This window comes from Aquarana catesbeiana, linkage group LG05, assembly GCF_042186555.1.
Source record: "Aquarana catesbeiana isolate 2022-GZ linkage group LG05, ASM4218655v1, whole genome shotgun sequence".
NCBI classification, from domain to species: Eukaryota; Metazoa; Chordata; class Amphibia; order Anura; family Ranidae; genus Aquarana; species Aquarana catesbeiana.
Genome location: NC_133328.1, coordinates 57402077 through 57421841, shown reverse-complemented (window position 1 = coordinate 57421841; position 19765 = coordinate 57402077). Strand labels below are relative to the sequence as shown.

Genomic DNA, 19765 nt, shown 5'->3' with positions numbered 1-19765 from the left:
CCAAACAAACCATTGGTAACACAATATCCCATGGATTCAAATCCTGCAGCACCCGCAAGGTCCCCCTCCTCAAGAAGGCACATGTACAGGCCCATCTGAAGTTTGCCAATGAACATCCAAATGATTCAGAGAACGATTGGGAGAAAGTGCTGTGGTCAGATGAGACGAAAATTGCGCTATTTGGCATTAACTCGACTCGCTGTGTATGGAGGAAGAACACCATCCCTACAGTCAAGCTTGGAGGTGGAAACATGATGCTTTGGGGCTGTTTCTCTGCTAAAGGTACAGGCCGACTTTGCCGCATTGAGGGGCCAATGGACGGGGCCATGTATTGTAAAATCTTGGATAAGAACCTTCAGCCAGAACACTAAAGATGGGTCGTGGATGGGTCTTTCAGCATGACAATGACCCAAAACATACCGCCAAGGCAATAAAGGAGTGGCTCAAGAAAAAGCACATTAAGGTCATGGAGTGGCCTAGCCAGTCTCCGGACCTTAATCCTACAGAAAATGTATGGAGGGAGCTGAAACTTTGAGTTGCCAAGCGACAGCCAAGAAACCTTAAGGATTTATAGATGATCTGTAAAGAAGAGTGGACCAAAATCCCTCTTGAGATGTGTTCAAACCTGGTCACCAAATACAAGAAATGTCTTACCTCTGTGCTTGCCAACAAGGGTTTCTCCACCAAGTCACGTTTTGCTTAGGAATCAAATACTTATTTTACTTACTGAGCTGCAACTTATACTTATAGCATGTGTTTTTTCTGAATTTTGGTTGAAATCCTGTCTCTATCATTTAAGATACACCCATAATAAAATTACAGACCCTTAATTTCTTTGTAAGTGGGCAAACTTAGAAAATCTGCAGGGGATCTGTATGTTGTGCACAACTTTCACCGAAAATGAAAGTTGAAAGTTGAAATATAATTAGAAAATCTATAAATTATGGGTGAAAGCTGTGTGGATTTAATGAAAAAAACATTTCCAAATAGACCTCATCCATAGAAGAAATGAAATACCATCTGAAAAAAAAGAAGGGAGGCTCAACAAAAAAACATCAATTCTGCAGCAAAATCAGTTTACATTTATCCCTCTGCTCATCCCTCCTCTGGGTACATTGTTTTCAGCATGTTGATGAAACTAATACAGCTGCTATAACATAGCTGAAAAGTGATAAACTCCATACAGCTTAAAGTCAATGAAATTAAATCATATGACATCTATAAGACCAGAAGGTAGCGTGGTTCCACCACATATGGGGATCCCCAGTCTTGTCTGCAAATGTTTCTTACCTCGGCTCTGGCATCTGCGTCACACCCCACGGCAGCCACTGTGAGCGCTGCTTTACTCTGCACCAGACTGCTGGAGGACTGTAATGGTTCCACCAAAGCGTTCATGACACCCTGAGCTTGTATAGTGAGCCGAAGAGACTCTTGTGCAGCCATGTTGATGAGAACTGTGCAGGCGTTAGTAACCACTCCATCCCTTTTATCGGACAGCAGATGAATTAATGCTGCGACTCCATCTGCCTCTGCAACTTTGCTGGGTAAAAGAGAAAGAACACATTTTTAGGCATAGAAAAGAGTATGCATGGAGTTTGCATGTTCTCCCTATGTTTACTTAGGCTTCCTCCCACACTCCAAAGACATACTGGTAGCTTATAGGAGTTGTAAAGGCAGAAGGTTTTTTATCTTAATGCATTCTATGCATTAAGATAAAAAACCTTCTGTGTGTAGCAGCCCCCCCAGCACCCCCCCTAATTACCAACCTGAACCCCTTCTCACTCCAGTCTCTCATGTCCATGATCCCTTCAGCCATCCAAGTCACACCTCCTGATTGGCTGAGACAGAGCAGTGGTGCCACTGGCTCCCACGAATGTCAATCAAAGTCAGTCAGTCAATCAGGGGAGAGAGGGGGCGGGACCAGGTCAGGCTCCGTGTCTGAATGGATACATGGAGCACTGACTCAGCTTGGGTGCCCACTGTAGCAAGCTGCTGGCTGAGGGGCACTCAAAGGAGGGAGGGGCCAGGAGCAGCAAAGAGGGACCCAAGAAGAGGAGGCTGCTCTGTGCGAAACCAACTGCACAGAGGAGGTAAATATAATATGTTTGTTATTTTGAAAAAAACAGAAAAAAAACGAACCTTTACAATCACTTTAACCGGCTCCTGTCTAAATTGGTCCTAGTGTCTGCATGTATGTGTAGCCCCCACACTGTTGCTAGAGTAGGTAAATTTAGCTTTGCCTCCCCTGCAGGCAGAGGAGCATGGGTTAATTTTTTTAATGAGGCTGCAGTGGGGACGGAAAGATTTCAGACCTCCTTAAATTTTTCACTCTTTGTTATATTGCAGCCATTTGCTAAAATCATTTAAGTTCATTTTTTTCCCCATTAATGTACACACAGCATCCCATATTGACAAAAAAACACAGAATCGTTGACATTTTTGCAGATTTATTAAAAAAGAAAAACTGAAATATCACATGGTCCTAAGTATTCAGACCCTTTGCTGTGACACTCATATTTAACTCAGGTGCTGTCCATTTCTTCTGATCATCCTTGAGATGGTTCTACACCTTTATTTGAGACCAGCTGTGTTTGATTATACTGATTGGACTTAGGAAAGCCACACACCTGTCTATATAAGACCTTACAGCTCACAGTGCATGTCAGAGCAAATGAGTATCATGAGGTCAAAGGAACTGTCTGAAGAGCTCAGAGACAGAATTGTGGCAAGGCACAGATCTGGCCAAGGATACAAAAAAATTTCTGCTGCACTTAAGGTTCCTAAGAGCACAGTGGCCTCCATAATCCTTACATGGAAGACGTTTGGGACGACCAGAACCCTTCCTAGAGCTGGCCGTCTGGCCAAACTGAGCTATTGGGGGAGAAGAGCCTTGGTGGGAGAGGTATAGAAGAACCCAAAGATCACTGTGTCTGAGCTCCAGAGATGCAGTCGGGAGATGGGAGAAAGTTGTAGAAAGTCAACCATCACTGCAGCCCTCCACCAGTCGGGGCTTTATGGCAGAGTGGCCCGACGGAAGCCTCTCCTCAGTGCAAGACACATGAAAGCCCGCATGGAGTTTGCTAAAAAAAACACCTGAAGGACTCCAAGATGGTGAGAAATAAGATTCTCTGGTCTGATGAGACCAAGATAGAACTTTTTGGCCTTAATTCTAAGCGGTATGTGTGGAGAAAACCAGGCACTGCTCATCACCTGTCCAATACAGTCCCAACAGTGAAGCATGATGGTGGCAGCATCGTGCTGTGGGGGTGTTTTTCAGCTGCAGGGACAGGACGACTGGTTGCAATCGAGGGAAAGATGAAGAGTGGCTTCACAACAACTCCGTGACTGTTCTTGAATGGCCCAGCCAGAGCCCTGACTTAAACCCAATTGAGCATCTCTGGAGAGACCTAAAAATGGCTGTCCACCAACGTTTACCATCCAACCTGACAGAACTGGAGAGGATCTGCAAAGAGGAATGGCAGAGGATCCCCAAATCCAGGTGTGAAAAAACTTGTTGCACCTTTCCCAAAGAGACTCATGGCTGTATTAGATCAAAAAGGTGCTTCTACTAAATACTGAGCAAAGGGTCTGAATACTTAGGACCATGTGATATTTTAGTTTTTCTTTTTTAATAAATCTGCAAAAATGTCAACAATTCTGTGTTTTTCTTTCAATATGGGGTGCTGTGTGTACAATAATGAGGGGAAAAAAATTAACTTAAATGATTTTAGCAAATGGCTGCAATATAAAAAAAGAGTGAAAAATTTAAGGGGGTCTGAATACTTTCCGTCCCCACTGTATGCAGTGCTTCAAAGGTTGTAGCTCTGTTAAACCCCCCACCTTGGTTCTAGAACTTTCTTGGTAGTTCTGGAACTTAGAGAGTGGAGGAACAGAGGCTGCAGCCTGAATATTTATGGAGTTCTCACCAATCCCTGGGGAGGCAAGATCCAGAAGGTGGGGGGACAACCCATAAATACTCCTGACAGTCTGGGGTGCAGAGTCCGGGTTCCTTTTCGTCTGAAGGGACCCCTGTGCTGGGGGGCTCTGCTCCTGGCGCTGGAAAGAAGACGCAGAGAAGAGAGAGATGGAGAAGCGGGAAGCCTCATACCCTCAGACAGCTTAGTCTTAGCTAGGCTTAGCTGCAGACATCCAGGGAACCAGAATCAGCCTGTACAGCAGAGAGGCCATTACAGTAGCCTTCTGGATACAGGCTGGGTTCACACTAGTGCAAATTGGATGTGGGTTCTCCGCATCCAATTCGTAATAGCAGGAGATTGTGACCAGCTCTCTATAGAGTTGGTTCACATATCTCCGCTGCGGCTCCCTTGCGAATTTGCACAGTGGTCCTGTGCGTCTTTTGGTCAGTTTCAGGTCCAAATTCAGCCAAAAATTTGGGCTAAAATCGGACCTGAAACAGTGAATGGGGATGCACCGGACCCCTGCTTAGATGTGAACCCAGCCTCAAGGAGCTACTTAAAGGGACTAAGTGAGTACCTTCTATTCAACACACCCCAAAGCTACAAAGCTTGGGTCAATCAAGATGCTTGCTACACAGGCAGGTGCCGCGCCTGCAACTTCAATTTTATTTTAGAACTTTTAATCATTTAATTTAGCTGCAATATCACTCCCAGGGGTGGGCAGTGCAGTTGGGGTCAGTTCATAGTAGCCAGAGACGTTAGCAGGTCCTCAACTATTTGTTTGAAGTTCTTCAGTTTTGGGCATCCCAAGTATCCCTATTCCCCATCCAAATTCATAATTTAAAAAATAAACAAAACAAAATCAGGTCCCTTAGACTGATTATTGAGCCTCTGGGAAGAATGTGGAAAATTCCTGTTGCTTGGATGTGAGAGAGGGAGAAAAGCCCAAATATCAATCGGCTCTTGTGAGGGTAATGCTACTTATGTATGTGATTTTTTTTTCTCATTTTGGATACAGTAGGGGAGGATTATAACCACTGTCAAGTTTTTTGTCAAGTTTTTTTTACCATCTGGGTCATGCTGAAAAAAATTCCCTTTCACTTTCTACCCCATAGACAAAACAGTAAGTGAGAGAAAAGCCCTTCAAAGTGAGGGGATCCCTGGTTGTCATCAGAACTAGTGCTCCCCCTAGACTAGTGTCCTCTAAGATTTCCCCTCTACTCCTGTTCTGGGGACAACTCAAAATTTGGGATTTTCATCCACTTTCAATGATAATGTAAACAGGGAAAAACAGGACAAATAGAGAAGGTGAATCTCCCTAATGGAGGCCTCAACAGAAATAAAAACCTGACGGGTGTTTTAATCCACATCCACTCTATCCAAAAGAGATACCATAGATTCTTTGATTCTTGCTGAACCGGCCGAGATTTGAACCATGTATGGGCAGGCGATTGATCGATTGATCAACTTGGGTATAACCAGACAAATAAAAATAATGGAATGGCACAAAAAGTGAAAATACATATAATAAAAAAACTAGCATACGTCTATAATATATATATATAATCTTGTTTGTGAAAATGAACACTGTATACAAATAAATGTACAATATAAACACAAAAATAAAAAAAATGTGTAAACACTCAGTATATGATGCATAGAAATCCAGTGATAATAAAATATAGGAATAGAAAAAATGTGGTAAATCCAACTCCCTTTAAAAAGTAAGACAGAAAAATGTTATTTTCCAGAAAAACAGAAATCCGCGGCATATATTAAACACACGACTATCTAAATGAGCAGATTCATCTTCATGCTAAATACAGAATTTGACAAATGATCTGAGCCGGAGATAATTAATTTGTGCTGTTGAAATACTATCATTAATCAAAGTGTCCATTCTTGTACGGAACTTAATCCACAATACCATCTTCAGGTGATACTTGCTAAGAATTCAAATAACCTAGCAAGTTCTAATAACAGCATATACAGTAGATGGGGGAATGCTGCTAATCCAGTCATCAGTTAAAGTGTTACTAAACCCAGGACCCTGCATTCACTATATCTGGTCTCCTACAGTACACAGAACAAGGAAATGCAATAGTTTTAGTAAATATAAACTGCTAAATATGCTAAATACCTTTTCTTATCAGCAGTATATAGCAGTCTTTGTGACTTCTATCAGTGTCTGCCTAAAGCTTGTAGGATGAGATTTCATACTACACTGATTGTCCTATGAGGCTGCAGGACTCCTGACTCTCTGTCTGGACAGTGCCGATTGAACCTGTGCTGATCACATGCACTCTCCCAAACAAAGTAAAAAATTCTCTAGCAATACACACCAATCTGAGCAAGTGCAGAGTGTTCCCAAGGCTCTGTACTATCATGAAATGGATTGGGGATAGTAAAAGAAGGGGAGGATCAGGGAAGACAGAATCAAACAGCCTCTTTACACAATGTAGAGGAATAACCCCTGAGGGTCCACCGTGAGTATAAGAAGCATGCTTTACTGCATATACAGACTGATTTTACTGTTGTGGGTTTAGTAACACTTTAAGGTACAATAGGAGATGCAGTGAATGTGACAACCTTGACTAAGAGAAAAACATTATTTGACAATTGTAGATGGGAATTAAAGAGGAACTGCAGTCTGCTCACATAATTTGTAAGAAAAACATCTTTGCCATTCTGAAGCTTCCCTCCAACCACTTTGCATATTATTTTATATATACTGTGATTCTGCACTTGCCAAATATGTTGCAGAAATCTCCCTCCACTAAGTCTGGCTGCAACCATTTTAACTGTGGGCAGCTGAAGCTGCTGCCTGCCACTCCAGGCTGAAATCTGCTCATTAAAGCGGTGTTCCGCCCACCACTGCAAAAATTAAAAGCCAGCAGCTACATATACTGCAGCTGCTGGCTTTTAATAATAAGACACTTACCTGTCCTGGAGTCCAGCGATGTCGGCACCTCAGCTGTCGGGTGCTACCGCCACCATTGCGAGTAGGGGAACCTGGCAGTGTAGCCTTTCGGCTTCACGCCGGGAACCCTACTGCGCATGTCAAAGACAGGTATCCGCTCCCCCCGAAAGGTGCCAAATGTTTTAATGTTTTTAGTAAGCTAAGTACATCACCTTGCCAGATCCTCTACAAGCCATGATCTGCCCTCAATATATAGAGAAGCACAGAGACTCAGTGAGGATATCACTGTGTCTAAAATAAGGTACCGTATATACTCGAGTATAAGCCGACTTTTTCAACACATTTTTTATGCTGAAAAAGCTCCCCTCGGCTTATACTCGAGTGAGGGTCTCCAGCTCTGTCATGCAGTCTTAACTGTTCGGTGGCCATCCATGTAACAAAGCCCCGCCTCCTCGTCTGTGATAGACGGAACACTGAACACTGATACCATGCTGGGAAACTGAATCAGTGTTCTGTCTATCATTGACGAGGAGGAGGTGGGGCTTTGTTACAGTGGACAGCCGCCAAACTAATGCCCCGTACACACGGTCGGACTTTGTTCGGACATTCCGACAACAAAATCCTAGGATTTTTTCCGACGGATGTTGGTTCAAACTTGTCTTGCATACACACGGTCATACAAAGTTGTCGGAAAATCCGATCGTTCTGAACGCGGTGTCGTAAAACACGTACGTCGGGACTATAAACGGGGCAGTGGCCAATAGCTTTCATCTCTTTATTTAATCTGAGCATGCCTGGCACTTTGTCCGTCGGATTTGTGTACACACGATCGGAATTTCCGACAATGGATTTTGTTGTCGGAAAATTTTATCTCCTGCTCTCCAACTTTGTGTGTCGGAAAATCCGATGGAAAATGTCCGATGGAGCCCACACACGGTCGGAATTTCCGACAACACGCTCCGATCGGACATTTTTCATCGGAAAATCCGACCGCGTGTACGGGGCATAAGACTGCAGTTGCATGACACAGCGGGAGACACCCGCTGTTTGTAATGAAAGGTACAGGTGGGCACAGAGAGGCTGCAGATGGGCACAGTGAGGTTGCAGATGGGCACAGTGAGGTTGCAAATGGGCACAGTGAGGCTGCAGATGGGCACAGTGAGGGTGCAAATGGGCATAGTGAGGCTGCAGATGAGCACAGTGAGGCTGCAGATGGGCACAGTGAGGCTGCAAATGGGCACAGTGAGGCTGCAGATGAGCACAGTGAGGCTGCAAATGGGCACAGAGAGGCTGCAAATGGGCACAGTGAGGCTGCAGATGGGCATTGTTTACCAGTAGCTGCTGCATTTCCCACCCGTGGCTTATACTCGAGTCAATATGTTTTCCCAGTTTTTTGTGGTAGAATTAGGTGCCTCGGCTTATATTTGGGTCGGCTTATACGTGAGTATATACGGTATGTAATTAAAAAAACTGAAACTTTGTTTTTAAATGTCATTAGCATCTTGATGGTGTATAGAGAGATACCAGTGCTCAGAGTGAGAGATTTTGTGCTGGGTAGCTGTCATGAATATGAAGATGATAGTTTCCCACACTGGGGTCCCTGGTTGCTATGAAGCCGACAGCCGCTGCAACTGACGACTCATTTCCAGCCACATTCAGCTGTCAGCCGGGAGATTCTCCGGATGTCAGACAAAAGGGAAAAGTGCCTCTAAGTGTAGACTCAAAAACTATTTTGGGCAACTCACATTTGAAAGGCATAATGCAGGCTCATCAGTTAAAACCACCGGAGAAGAACGCCAAGTCCTTAGGGACAGAACCCCAAGTCTCGGTGTATGCCACTGTCACAGGACAGGAAATCCGTCCGACAGACATCCACTGTCCAGAACTAAGAACTGGAGCGCATGGTGGACCGCAGCGCTGTCGTGATGCCATCACCAGAGGAGGAAGCAACCTGTTTCTGAACATGCATGGTGACCAAAAAAGTAATGCGCACTCCTTTGTCAACCTTTGACAAAGTATGTTACTGCACACAGTGTACGGCTCATTCTAAGCCTGGGTTCTGCCATAATGTTGACTTTCACTCAAACCCAGCCCTGCCTGGTCTCGGTCATTAATGAGCGCGCTCCGTGAGAAAGGTATCCTCAAGTCCAGGGTGAGTGGCCCCATCCACAACTGTGCTTTGCGGATGGAGTGACTGCGGTATGAACACCCCAGCCTCAGTACCGCCCCCTCCTGTTCCTAAAAGGCACATGAATCTATCTCCCACACTGATGATTGTTATGTGGAGGAGCAACAGAATTAATTTGCTATGAATCCCAGGGTATGTGTTTATCCCGCAGATCCGCTTTAATGTTCTGTAATTCTAGATCTGCTTGGGGAGCAATATTTCTTACCATCAAATTGGGCTTTTGTGGGACACACAATGCAATTCCATCCAACAGTAGCCCTTACCAAACAGGGCTTGATCTGAAACCATACTTCTGCTAAGAACTGAATTGTAAGTTTTTTGTAATTGTAAACCTCTGAAATAAAAAAAAAAAAAAGCATATCCTTATATATATGCCTCAATCCAAACTCCTAGTGTGATTTCTGTCTGCTGTCTCCTTCCTCTGCTATCTGCATCAGTCACTTCTGACAGGTTATGGCGACTCCAAGCAATCACAGTTGACAGGGGACAGGGGCTCTAGCACGCAGCCTGTGGTTAACAGCATCAACTGTGCATGTTTCCCTATGAGAGTACATAGAGGGGAGTGTGCCCATTCCCTCTATTCAGATCTCAGATTACACTCAGCTCCCTGCTCTATGCTGTGCATTGTGTGACCCTCAGAACCCACACTTCCTGCCTCTGGAACCTCAGAAATGCTGTGTAACCTGGACACTTTGAGCAGCTCTGGAAAGCAGAGGGCTGCAAACAAACAATGTATGCAGGAAGATTTATTTGTCTCTGTGTATTACTAGAGGCCAGTCACATCACTGGGTACATGTAAGGGTTTACAACCAATTTAAAGCGGGCCTTCAGTAATTTTTTCATCTTTCCATCTATTCATCTATTAAATCTTCTGCCCTTGTTGTTTTGACTTTGGATAGTAAAACATTTTTTTTTCTGCCAGTAAATACTTCCTGTTGTCATCTTGTCTTGTAAAAAGCCTAGGCTTATGACAACATGCACAGCTCACTCTCTCTCTCATGAGAGTTTGCCAGGAAGGCAGGGGGGATGAGTCATAAGAGGGCCAATGAGAGCTGCAGGGCTGCAGAGTTGGAGGTGTGCCTCTGTGTGTCTGTGTAAATCCAGCTTCAGATGCCCACAGTTAAAATGGCTGCAGCCAGACTTAGTGAAGGGAGATTTCTGCAGCATATTTGGCAAGTACAGAGTCACAGTATATATGAAATAATATGCAAAGTGGTTGGAGGGAAGCTTCAGAACGGCAAAGATGTTTTTATTACAAATTATGTGAGCAGACTGCAGTTCCTCTTTAAAGCGGTATTCCAGCCACTATAATTTTATTTTAAAAGTCAGCAGCTACAAACACTGTAGCTGCTGACTTTAAATAAGTAAACTTACCTGTCCTGGGTGCCCGCGATGTCGGCTGCCCGAGGCTGACCCGTCCCTCGGCTCTCGGGTCCCGGCACCGCTATCCTAAGTAAGGGAAACAGGCAGTGGAGCCTTGCGGCTTCACTGCCAGTTTCCTACTGTGCACGTGCGAGCGGCGCGGCGATCTGTGAATAGCCCCGTGGTTTTCTGGGAACACACACAGTTCCCAGAAGGTAACGGGGCCGCTCAGCTAGGAGCAGAACACGCCGCGGAATAGGAAGAGGCAGATTAGGAAGACTGCCTAGCAACAAGGGTTCAGGTAAGTTTAAAAAAACATTTTTTTCAAATGTTTTTTTTTTAATTTTTTTAGGATTTTTGGTGCAATTTTTTTTTTCAGGGTGGCCCTCCATTTTAATGTAGGTGATGTTGCAACTTGCAATCAAACATCCGTTGTACATAACTTGACGTTGTATAACTTTGCTGGTGATTATTACTGTGATTGACTCCCCCCTTTAAGAAAGTCTGTGTAGAAAAAAAATGGATTTTCCACTGCTGTCTCGTTTTTAAAGGCACAATCTTCATCCTTATCCTTTCTTATTTAATTATGGCCTTACTAATTCAAAACATGTATTTATGTATGTATGTATATTTGTCTCAGATCAGTGACTCCGAAGCACTGAAGCCAGGGGATCAGATTGACAGTCAGAAGGAGATCAGTAGTAGCAGGCCGTGTATTTTTTTTAGGTTTGTGAAGTGTTATTCTGCCTATCTACCAACAGATGGCAGTAACGTTCTAATAAAAAAATATATATTCAATTTCAAATTTGTAACTCTCAGCTGACTGCAGCATAACTGACTGCTAGATGAGATCTCACTGTATTATTCATGTTAAAGGTAATTACAAATTATAATTACCAAAATATAAAAGATGAATCTAGGGTATTTTCCTTTTAGCTATGAACTTACAAGACATTTGATGCCTTTGATGAGGATTACCTATTGTTACTTCTTTCATTCATTTTTAGTGGAAAATTAAAATGATTACTTTCAAGCCACTATCCCGGTGCTTAATATACATGTACCTCAATCCAATGTAAATTACATATTATAGAAGTATTCTCACAACACATACACTGCATATTGTTACACATCTAAGGGGGCACTTTATAACAGGCCAACGGTGCTATTTCTCTTTTTTCTTGAGAAATATCAGCTTCAGCAGTTTCATCCATTTCTAAAGCTGCCCAATTTCCCCATATCAACAAAGAGAGAATTGAAAATGTATAGATTGGTTATATAGTTGTATAGATCAGTTTATGTTGGTTTTCTGCTGTTTTTTTCACTGAAAATTTCTAATGGCTGAAAGCTGAAGGTTAACCTTTTTTTTGCACTCTCTGTTTCTTCTCTACCCCCCTAATTAACATGCTAATACATTTTTTTTAAACCTTTCTGTATTAATCTTATGTGCCATCCATAGGCCTTTTGGGTTTGGAGGAATAAGATCTTTGAGTTATATTATTGAGTGTGCTTTGGGGGAGAACATTTTCCTCTTATAAAGTTGGCTGGCCCCATGCTTTGGGCTTCTTGTCACCCACACTATCCTTTTTGACTTTTGGTCTGTGATCTAGGGTGTCTATCCATGGTCTGAGTTAAGATGCCGCACCATTTATAATACAATGTTCTTAGTATTTTTTTAATATGTTCCTAATATTTTTGAAGGTCTCCTGAAGAAGTGATATATTGCGAGCAAAACGCGTTGGATCCAGTGGGATTTCTTTTACTACCTCCTGCAGACATATAACTTTGCATCATTGAGGATGATTGAATCTACTGTATTGTATCTACTGTATATGTATTGTATGTGAGGATAAAATATGATGTATGGGGGCTTGTCTGTTAGGATTTAAAAATATGATATTTCAGACTCTATATACTGTAGGGGAATGGCAAATTGATATTTCACAATATAGTTTTATTTAATGTTATTGTTTTGCATCCAGTAAAATGTGACTTTACCAGTGATAGTTTAAAAAATCCTGTAAAAATACCACCTTTTTTCTTTTATCTGTTGCATTGATATTCATATTTGGGTTGCGGTGCATGTCATATCGAATTGCATCTGTATGAAACTTTCTGTTTTCATTACTTTCATCAAGAAGACTTTGGCCATAGAAGACCACACAACTGCTAATGGGACCCAGAAGCACGGGGGGGCCAAATCTGACTAGTTACACTGGGATTTATGCATGTAACAATAGTACTTGGCTAATTCGTTGTATGTATATAAACACAACATTTTGAAGAACTTTGATATCTCACCTAGTTTTTTGGAAACCCTATTCCAAAACCATGATTATAAAAGAATAGGTTCAGGTTTAGCAACTAATGATGCACTGATGCTGATGTTGGTATCAGTGCAGATAGAGAGTACTTATACGAGTTGTACTGAAAATGTTCCCAATACCGATACTTTGCGGTGAAATTTGCGTCCATAAAAAATGAATTGGGGCAAATTGCACTGCAAAGAATTGCATGCAATTTGAACACGAATGCGGTATGATTGTTGTCTGAATCGCATGCAGTTTCCCACACTGCTTCTGTGTGCAGCTTTCCTGTTCAAATCACATGCAATTTTTTGCTGTGCGATTTGCTCCCATTCATTTTGAGTTTACGCAAATCACACACAAGTTATTAGTCCTCAGTATTGGCAAGTACTTGACCAAAAGTATTGGTACTCGTACTCATCGATAAAAAAAAAAGGGGTATTGGTGCATCCCTGTTAGCAACATATTACACTCGTATTTTGGGTGCAGTATGTAACATGTTGCTATGTAGCAGCCCCCCTCACCCCCCAAATTCCCCCCTATGACAGCAAGCAGGAGTTCCTCTCCCCTGCAGCCGCTGTCACGTTTAAAACTTGCGCAGCTGTGTAGGGCTCTGCCCACAAAGCGGCCTCATTAATTTACAGTGATCTGTAAAAAAACTACAAGTCCCAAGTTTCACCATGGCAGGTGGCTTGTAGTTCCCTATGGACTATAAGTGCACTGCTTGCGGCGCTCATAGTCCATCACACTTCCTCCAGCTTTCAAATTGAAAGCCCATACAGAGGTATGGGCAGAAAGCTGTAGTGTCTGCAGGAACCTGACATTGCACCTCTGATCCACTGATTGCAGATGCAATGCTTTGCATCCGCCTGTATTTAAAAAAAAAAAAAAATTACCTCCAAAATAATGTGCGTGTATTATTTTATTTTTAACCTAGGTGAAATTATCTTTTAGTATGGAACTGGATGCTTTGCAGATATAAAAAGCCTTTTCCTGGCCCAGTTTTCTGGGTAGCCTTTCTACAAAACTTTGGTCTGTGTCTGTTATGCCGCGTACACACGACCAGACTTTCCGGCAGAAAAGGTCCGATGGAACGAATCCGTCAGACATTCCGATCGTGTGTGGGCTTCATCGGACCTTTTCTGTCGAAAAATCTGACGGACCTTAGAAATAGAACATGTTTCAAATCTTTCCGATGGAGTCGATACCTATCGAAAAAAACGTTCATCTGTATTCTAGTCCGACGGACCGAAAACGACGCAAGGGCAGCTATTGGCTACTGGCTGTTGAACTTCCTTTTCTAGTCCGGTCGTACGTCATCACGTTCAAAACGATCGGACTTTGGTGGGATCGTGTGTAGGCAAGTCCGTTTCGTCGGAACTCCGTCGAAAAGTCCTTCGAAGTTCAGTCCGACGAGAAGTCCGCTCGTGTGTACGCGGCATTATAATTTGTACACATTTACTTGAATTAGGGATTCCTATTCATTCCAAAGGTGTGCAATAGCATTGAGGTCAGGGCTTTGTACACTTGAGTTCCTCCACACTAAACTCACAAAGCCATGTCTATGTGGACCTGCCTTTGTGCAAAGGGGCACAATCATGCTGGAACAGAAACGTAACACTACAAGGTTGGTAGTGTACAATAGTCCAAAACGTCTTTGTATGCTGTAGAATTATTAGTACTGGAAACACTTGAGCGCAACAATATGGAGGGGAAGCCAGATAGTTTCAGCCATGAAGTTTGCTTTGGCAACCTGTATATGATTTCAATTACAGTGATTAGCATTTTGTATCACTAGAGCAATGGCCTTTGAGATGGTTTTCCTAGGGAGACCCCAAGACACATCGGGCGAGATTTACTAAAACTGGAGCACTCAGAATCAGGTACAGCAGTGCATGGTAGCCAATCAGCTTCTAACTTCAGCTTGTTCAATTAAGCTTTGAAAATAAAACCTGGAAGCTAATTGGTTTCTATGCAGAGCTGCACCATATTTCGCATACTCCAGTTTTAGTAAATCATCCCCATAGTTGCTGCCTGCCAAGACTTGACCAGCTCTATTCCACTGCTGTCTATTTTGATGAAGTTACGTCATTTTATGAAGCAACACGTTGGGAGGAGTCGGTGACGTCAGGCTGCAAACCTGGAAGTGTGTGGTCCTCAATTTTGTTGGAGGTTTTCAACATTGTTTGCCTGGATACTGATGTGCAACAGTGTCAGTACGCAATAAAGGTTGAGAATGCATTTGTTTTAATAAAAAATATAGTTTTCTTAATCACACGATTATTGAGGATGGAGGTGGATTGAGAATACCAGCAAAGTGGAGAAAGGCAGAACAACTGTGGCACAGGAGACCCCACTTTAAGGGGCAAGCGCATGAGGCCTGGTATGGTGAAGGGATGTAGGCTCATGGTGAAAGAACAAAACTGAAGGAACATAAACGCAGCAAGAAGTTGGGAATATTTGACATGATTGTCATTGCATGAACACAATATCACGAATGTAAATGACTGAAAAATCACATGGACTCTTGGGACTTTTTTTTCTTATAGTTTTTTATTTTATTTTTTGCCGTATTATTCATATATTCACATTTTGCACTATGATTTTGCTTTTGGAATATTAGTTTGTATATATGATATTATTAATCTGTATACGATTTCTGCACGGAGCGCCACTTTTGGATAGTTACTTAGTACCCTTGTGGGCATGCAAGAGGTGTGAGCAGCAGTAGTGACACAAGTCTATTTTTTTTTATATATTTTTTGATATTTATAAGGTAGACACTCGAGGTTGAGTTGATTTATTATCAGTTTAATTTTTGAGTGTTTTATCACGAGTTACAATTTAATATATAGTGATAGTACTTTACTCTCTCCTTGAGTGATTGCACTGAAGTTTTTTGGGTATCATTTTCAATATCAGCCCTGTAGCCGACTGATTGAATACTGGTTTTCCAGAAGGACTGTTTGACGGAAGTGATCAGCTTCTGTTGAACAGAAAGGGCTACACCCAGACTGAAATTTCTGCTGAACCAGCCAGATGTGATATGTGTGTATCCAGCATAAGGCTGGCCATATGCTATGAGATTTTTCTTATTTATACCCAAGAAGTGAAGTAAAGAAATCTAAAGATTCCCTCATTTACCGGTACATTAAATTGTGTCAATGGAGGAATCTCCCCTACCGGCTATTCTAATCTGACAGCCGACACCCGTGGCTGATTGCCCAAACGATGCCAGCATCTGATTGGATAGTACCTAAACAGGGCAGAATACCCAAACAATGCCTGTATCTAAATGGATGCAGGCGCTGATTAACTGAGAATCTTCTACCCGGCTCCTTCAATTCACAGATCAAAGCATGGCGGGCAAAAGCGTGAGGACCACCCATGGCAATTTGAGCTGTTTCAGTAGGAACCCGCTGAAATTCACTCTGTGTATGGTCAGGTTAAAGCAGAGTTCCATTAGTTTTTTATTTTATCAAAAGTCAGCAGCTACAAAAAGTTAATAAACAGACACCTGTCCCACGGTCCAACGATGCGGGAGCCCGCTGGAGCCTTGCTCCTCTCCCCCTCCTCTCCATGGCGCCATCATAGCAACTGTGGGCACCTGGCTGTGACAGCTGACAGCTTACGGCTTCACGGCCGGGCGCGCACTGCGCATGCTTGAGTCACGCTGCACTCTGCTATTGGCCAAGCAATCTTCTGGGACCTGTGACTTGTCCCAGAAGATTGCTGGCAGGGAGGGGCCACTTAGGGCGACTAGGCGGCTGAGAAGAGGAAGGAGGAAGTGGGACAGGAAGTCTCACTAAAAAGAAGGTACCCACTCCCCCCCATAAAAATGACATGCCAAATGTGGCATGTAAGGGGGTGAGGAGTGCTTAAAGCGGAAGTTGCACTTTTGGAACTGCTGGCTGTGCAGTGAGAACTGAGCGATCAAACACCACTGATCGCTCAGTTCTACCCTCTGCTCTAAGCAGAGAGCCGTGACTGTCAGTCTCCAGCTCTCTGCTCTGCCCCTCCAGCACTCACTGGAGTGCTTGGCTGTGGAGAGGGCAGAAGGGGCTAGCTCAGGCTCTCAGCAGATCGCTGAGAGGCCAAGCCAGGTTCTGGTCCAGGACCGGCTGAGAGACGTTAGCCTGACCGTGGACTTTAGCCTAATGCCTAATGAGTGCGCTCCTGCACCCGGCACAAGCCCTTCACCTCCCTTCTCTGTCAGCGCCAGTGGAGTATCATCCATGTGTGCAGGGTGTTCACTGCACATGGGCCCGAGGGGGGAGGGGCCCACTGTGACCCACCCTGCATACATGGAAGATTGTCCCTTGACAGCCAGGGATGATCGGTGCGGCGGGGGAAAGTTGCAAGCACCAATCTCCCTGTATGGCTTTTCAGACAGCCACTTTACCTCCTCTCCCTCCCATGGCTGTCAGCTAAAATGCCATACCGGAAAATCGGTGCTTGCAACTTGCAACTTTCCCCTTTCGCACTGATCATCCTCCCAATGTCCGCCGTGTCCTCCTCCTCCAGCCCCCGTGTTCTCCGGCCCCCTGTCTTCCTTCTCCACCTCGCTGTGTGCTCCTCCTCCGCCCCCCCCTTGTCCCCTGCAGACGGCTTCCCACCTCTCCCTTCCCTTCGGGTGCTGTGGGGTATGTGTCAGGATGGAGAGCGGAGGAAGGGGCCGGTAAATATGTCATTTACCGGCTCCTTCCTTTTCTGAATTGGACACGGTGAGCGATCACTCCTGTGTCCTGTGATAACTGAGCAGAGTAAACTGTGTGTTTACTCTGCTTCAGTTTATGAATGAACAGGAGCCTCTGTCTCCTGTTCATTAATTTTCAATGCTGAAGCTGCGGAGAAAGAGACTGGGGAATGTCAGAGGTCTGTTTAGACCCAAGATATCTCACCAAAGCCCACCAACAGGGCTGGAAAAAAAATTGCAATAAATATTACAAAATTAAATTGTAAAAAAGTGATAAAAAATAAAATTGGGTAAGAAAATAATCTAAAATGAAAAACTACTGGCACCACCCCCTGTCCTACCGACACTGTCCCAACCCCCCCAAAAAAAAAAGCATTGTGAAGAAAAAATGAAAAACAAATTAAATTGTAAAAAAAACAAAACATAAAAATGACACCATTCACTGCTCTACTGACACTGTCCACTACCCCATACCCCCCCACCGCCACCCCTTCTTCCCCAGAAGCACTGTGAATTAAAAAAAAAAAATACTTAAAAAAATAAAAAAACAAAATTGTAAAAAATAATAGATAGTGAAAACAAAAAACTGCTGACACTGTCCTACTGTCACTGTCCACTACCCCCCCCCCCCCCCCCCAATCATTGTGAAAAAAAGAATACAAAAATAAATTGTAAAAAATAATTAAAAAATAAAAATGTAAAAAATAATAAAAAAAAAAAATTCTGACACTGTCCATTGTTCTACTGACACAATCCATTGCCCTACTGACACCATTCAGTGGCCCCCAAAAAGTATTTTGAACAAAAAAGAAAACCTAAAAAATGTAATTGTAAATACTGACACTGTCCACTGTCCTACTGACAACATCCTGCACATACTACCAGTACACTCCGCACTCCTCGCCTGCACATTTTACCCACCTTCATACACTCTGCACTCTTCTCCTGCACATACTACCCACTTCAATACACTCCATACTCCTCTCCTGCACATAATACCCACCTCCATACACTCCATACTCCTCTCCTGCACATATTACCCACCTCCATACACTCAGCACTCCTCTCCTGCACATACTGCCCACCAGCATACACTCCATACTCCTCTCCTGTACATACTACCCACCACCATACACTCCATACTGCTCTTCTGCACATACTACCCATACACTACGCACTCCTCTCCTACATATACTATACACCACCATACACTCCACACCCCTCTCCTGCACATACTACCCACCGCTGTACATTCTGCAGTTTACATTCCCTATTTAACATTACTACATTCTGTACTATGTAAGTCATCTCAGACTCTATAAGCCACACCCAATATTTCACGCAATTTAAGCCACGCCTGCATTTTTTTATTAATGCCTGGACACCCAGACCCACTCATTTTAGGATATGCCTCTGGTCAGTGTGCTTTTTTTAAATAATAACTTGATTCTTGATGACTCACTGCTCTCTCCTCCTGTACGTGTGTACTGTCTGTCTTGTAGATCCGGTCGGGGTGCGGCGCCAGCACCGCCCACTAGTCCTGCTGCGTGCGGACTGATTTCTCTATTGAAGGAGGGACTGGTATTTTCTTGATTTGAAATGACACTGATTCTTTCTTTTTATCCTGTGGGGGGGGGGGGGGGGTGCAGCAATCTTCGCCCTGGGCACTGAATTACCTTGTCCCGGCACTGCTTATAGGAGAAGTTTAGCCAAAATAACTTTGGCTACACTTCTCCTTTAGGCTGGGTTTACACTATTGCGAATTGGACGCGGATTTCCCCGCATCCAATTCGCAGAGCAGAAGATTGTGACTGGCTCTCTAAGGAGCCGGTTCACACATGTCTGCAGCGGCTTCGGTGCAAATTGCTCACGAATCCTGTGCGTCTTTTGGTCCGTTTCTGGTCCAAATTCAGCCCAAAATTTGGTCTAAAATCGGACCTGAAATGGTGAATGGAGACGCACCGGACACCTGCTGTGAGCCGCTGCATTCTCCAGTATGAATAAACCCAGCCTTAAAGCGGAGTTTCACCCAGAAATGGAACTTCTGCTGATCTGGTTCCTCCCCGCTCTGGTGTCACATTTGGTACCTTTCAGGGGGGAGCAGATACCTGTCTAATACGGGTATTTGCTCCCACTTCTGGCGAAAGAGCACCACAGAATCCGCAGCGAGCTACGCAGTAGCGGTAGTAGAGCTACCCAGTAGACAGCAGGGACCATTCAGAATGCGCAGTGTGACTCGCCAATGAGCAGTAGGGAACCAGGCTGTGAAGCCACAAGGCTTCACTTCCTGATTCCCTTACTGAAGATGCCGGCGCCAGTGTAAGGGATGTCAAAATCTGGTCTGATTATAGTTCTTCTAATGGAGAAAGTAAAACT

The 19765-nt window shown here is 43.7% G+C and overlaps 1 protein-coding gene across 2 annotated transcripts in view; it reads right to left on the bottom strand.

Annotated features, from left to right (window-relative positions):
* ARMC3 (armadillo repeat containing 3) overlaps nt 1-19765 on the bottom strand; it is a 127964-nt gene that overhangs the window by 38867 nt on the left and 69332 nt on the right. For both annotated transcript variants that reach the window (XM_073629765.1, XM_073629766.1), the window contains one exon: nt 1291-1540. In XM_073629765.1, the coding sequence (XP_073485866.1) occupies nt 1291-1540 (250 nt within the window). The remainder of the gene's footprint in view (nt 1-1290; nt 1541-19765) is intronic.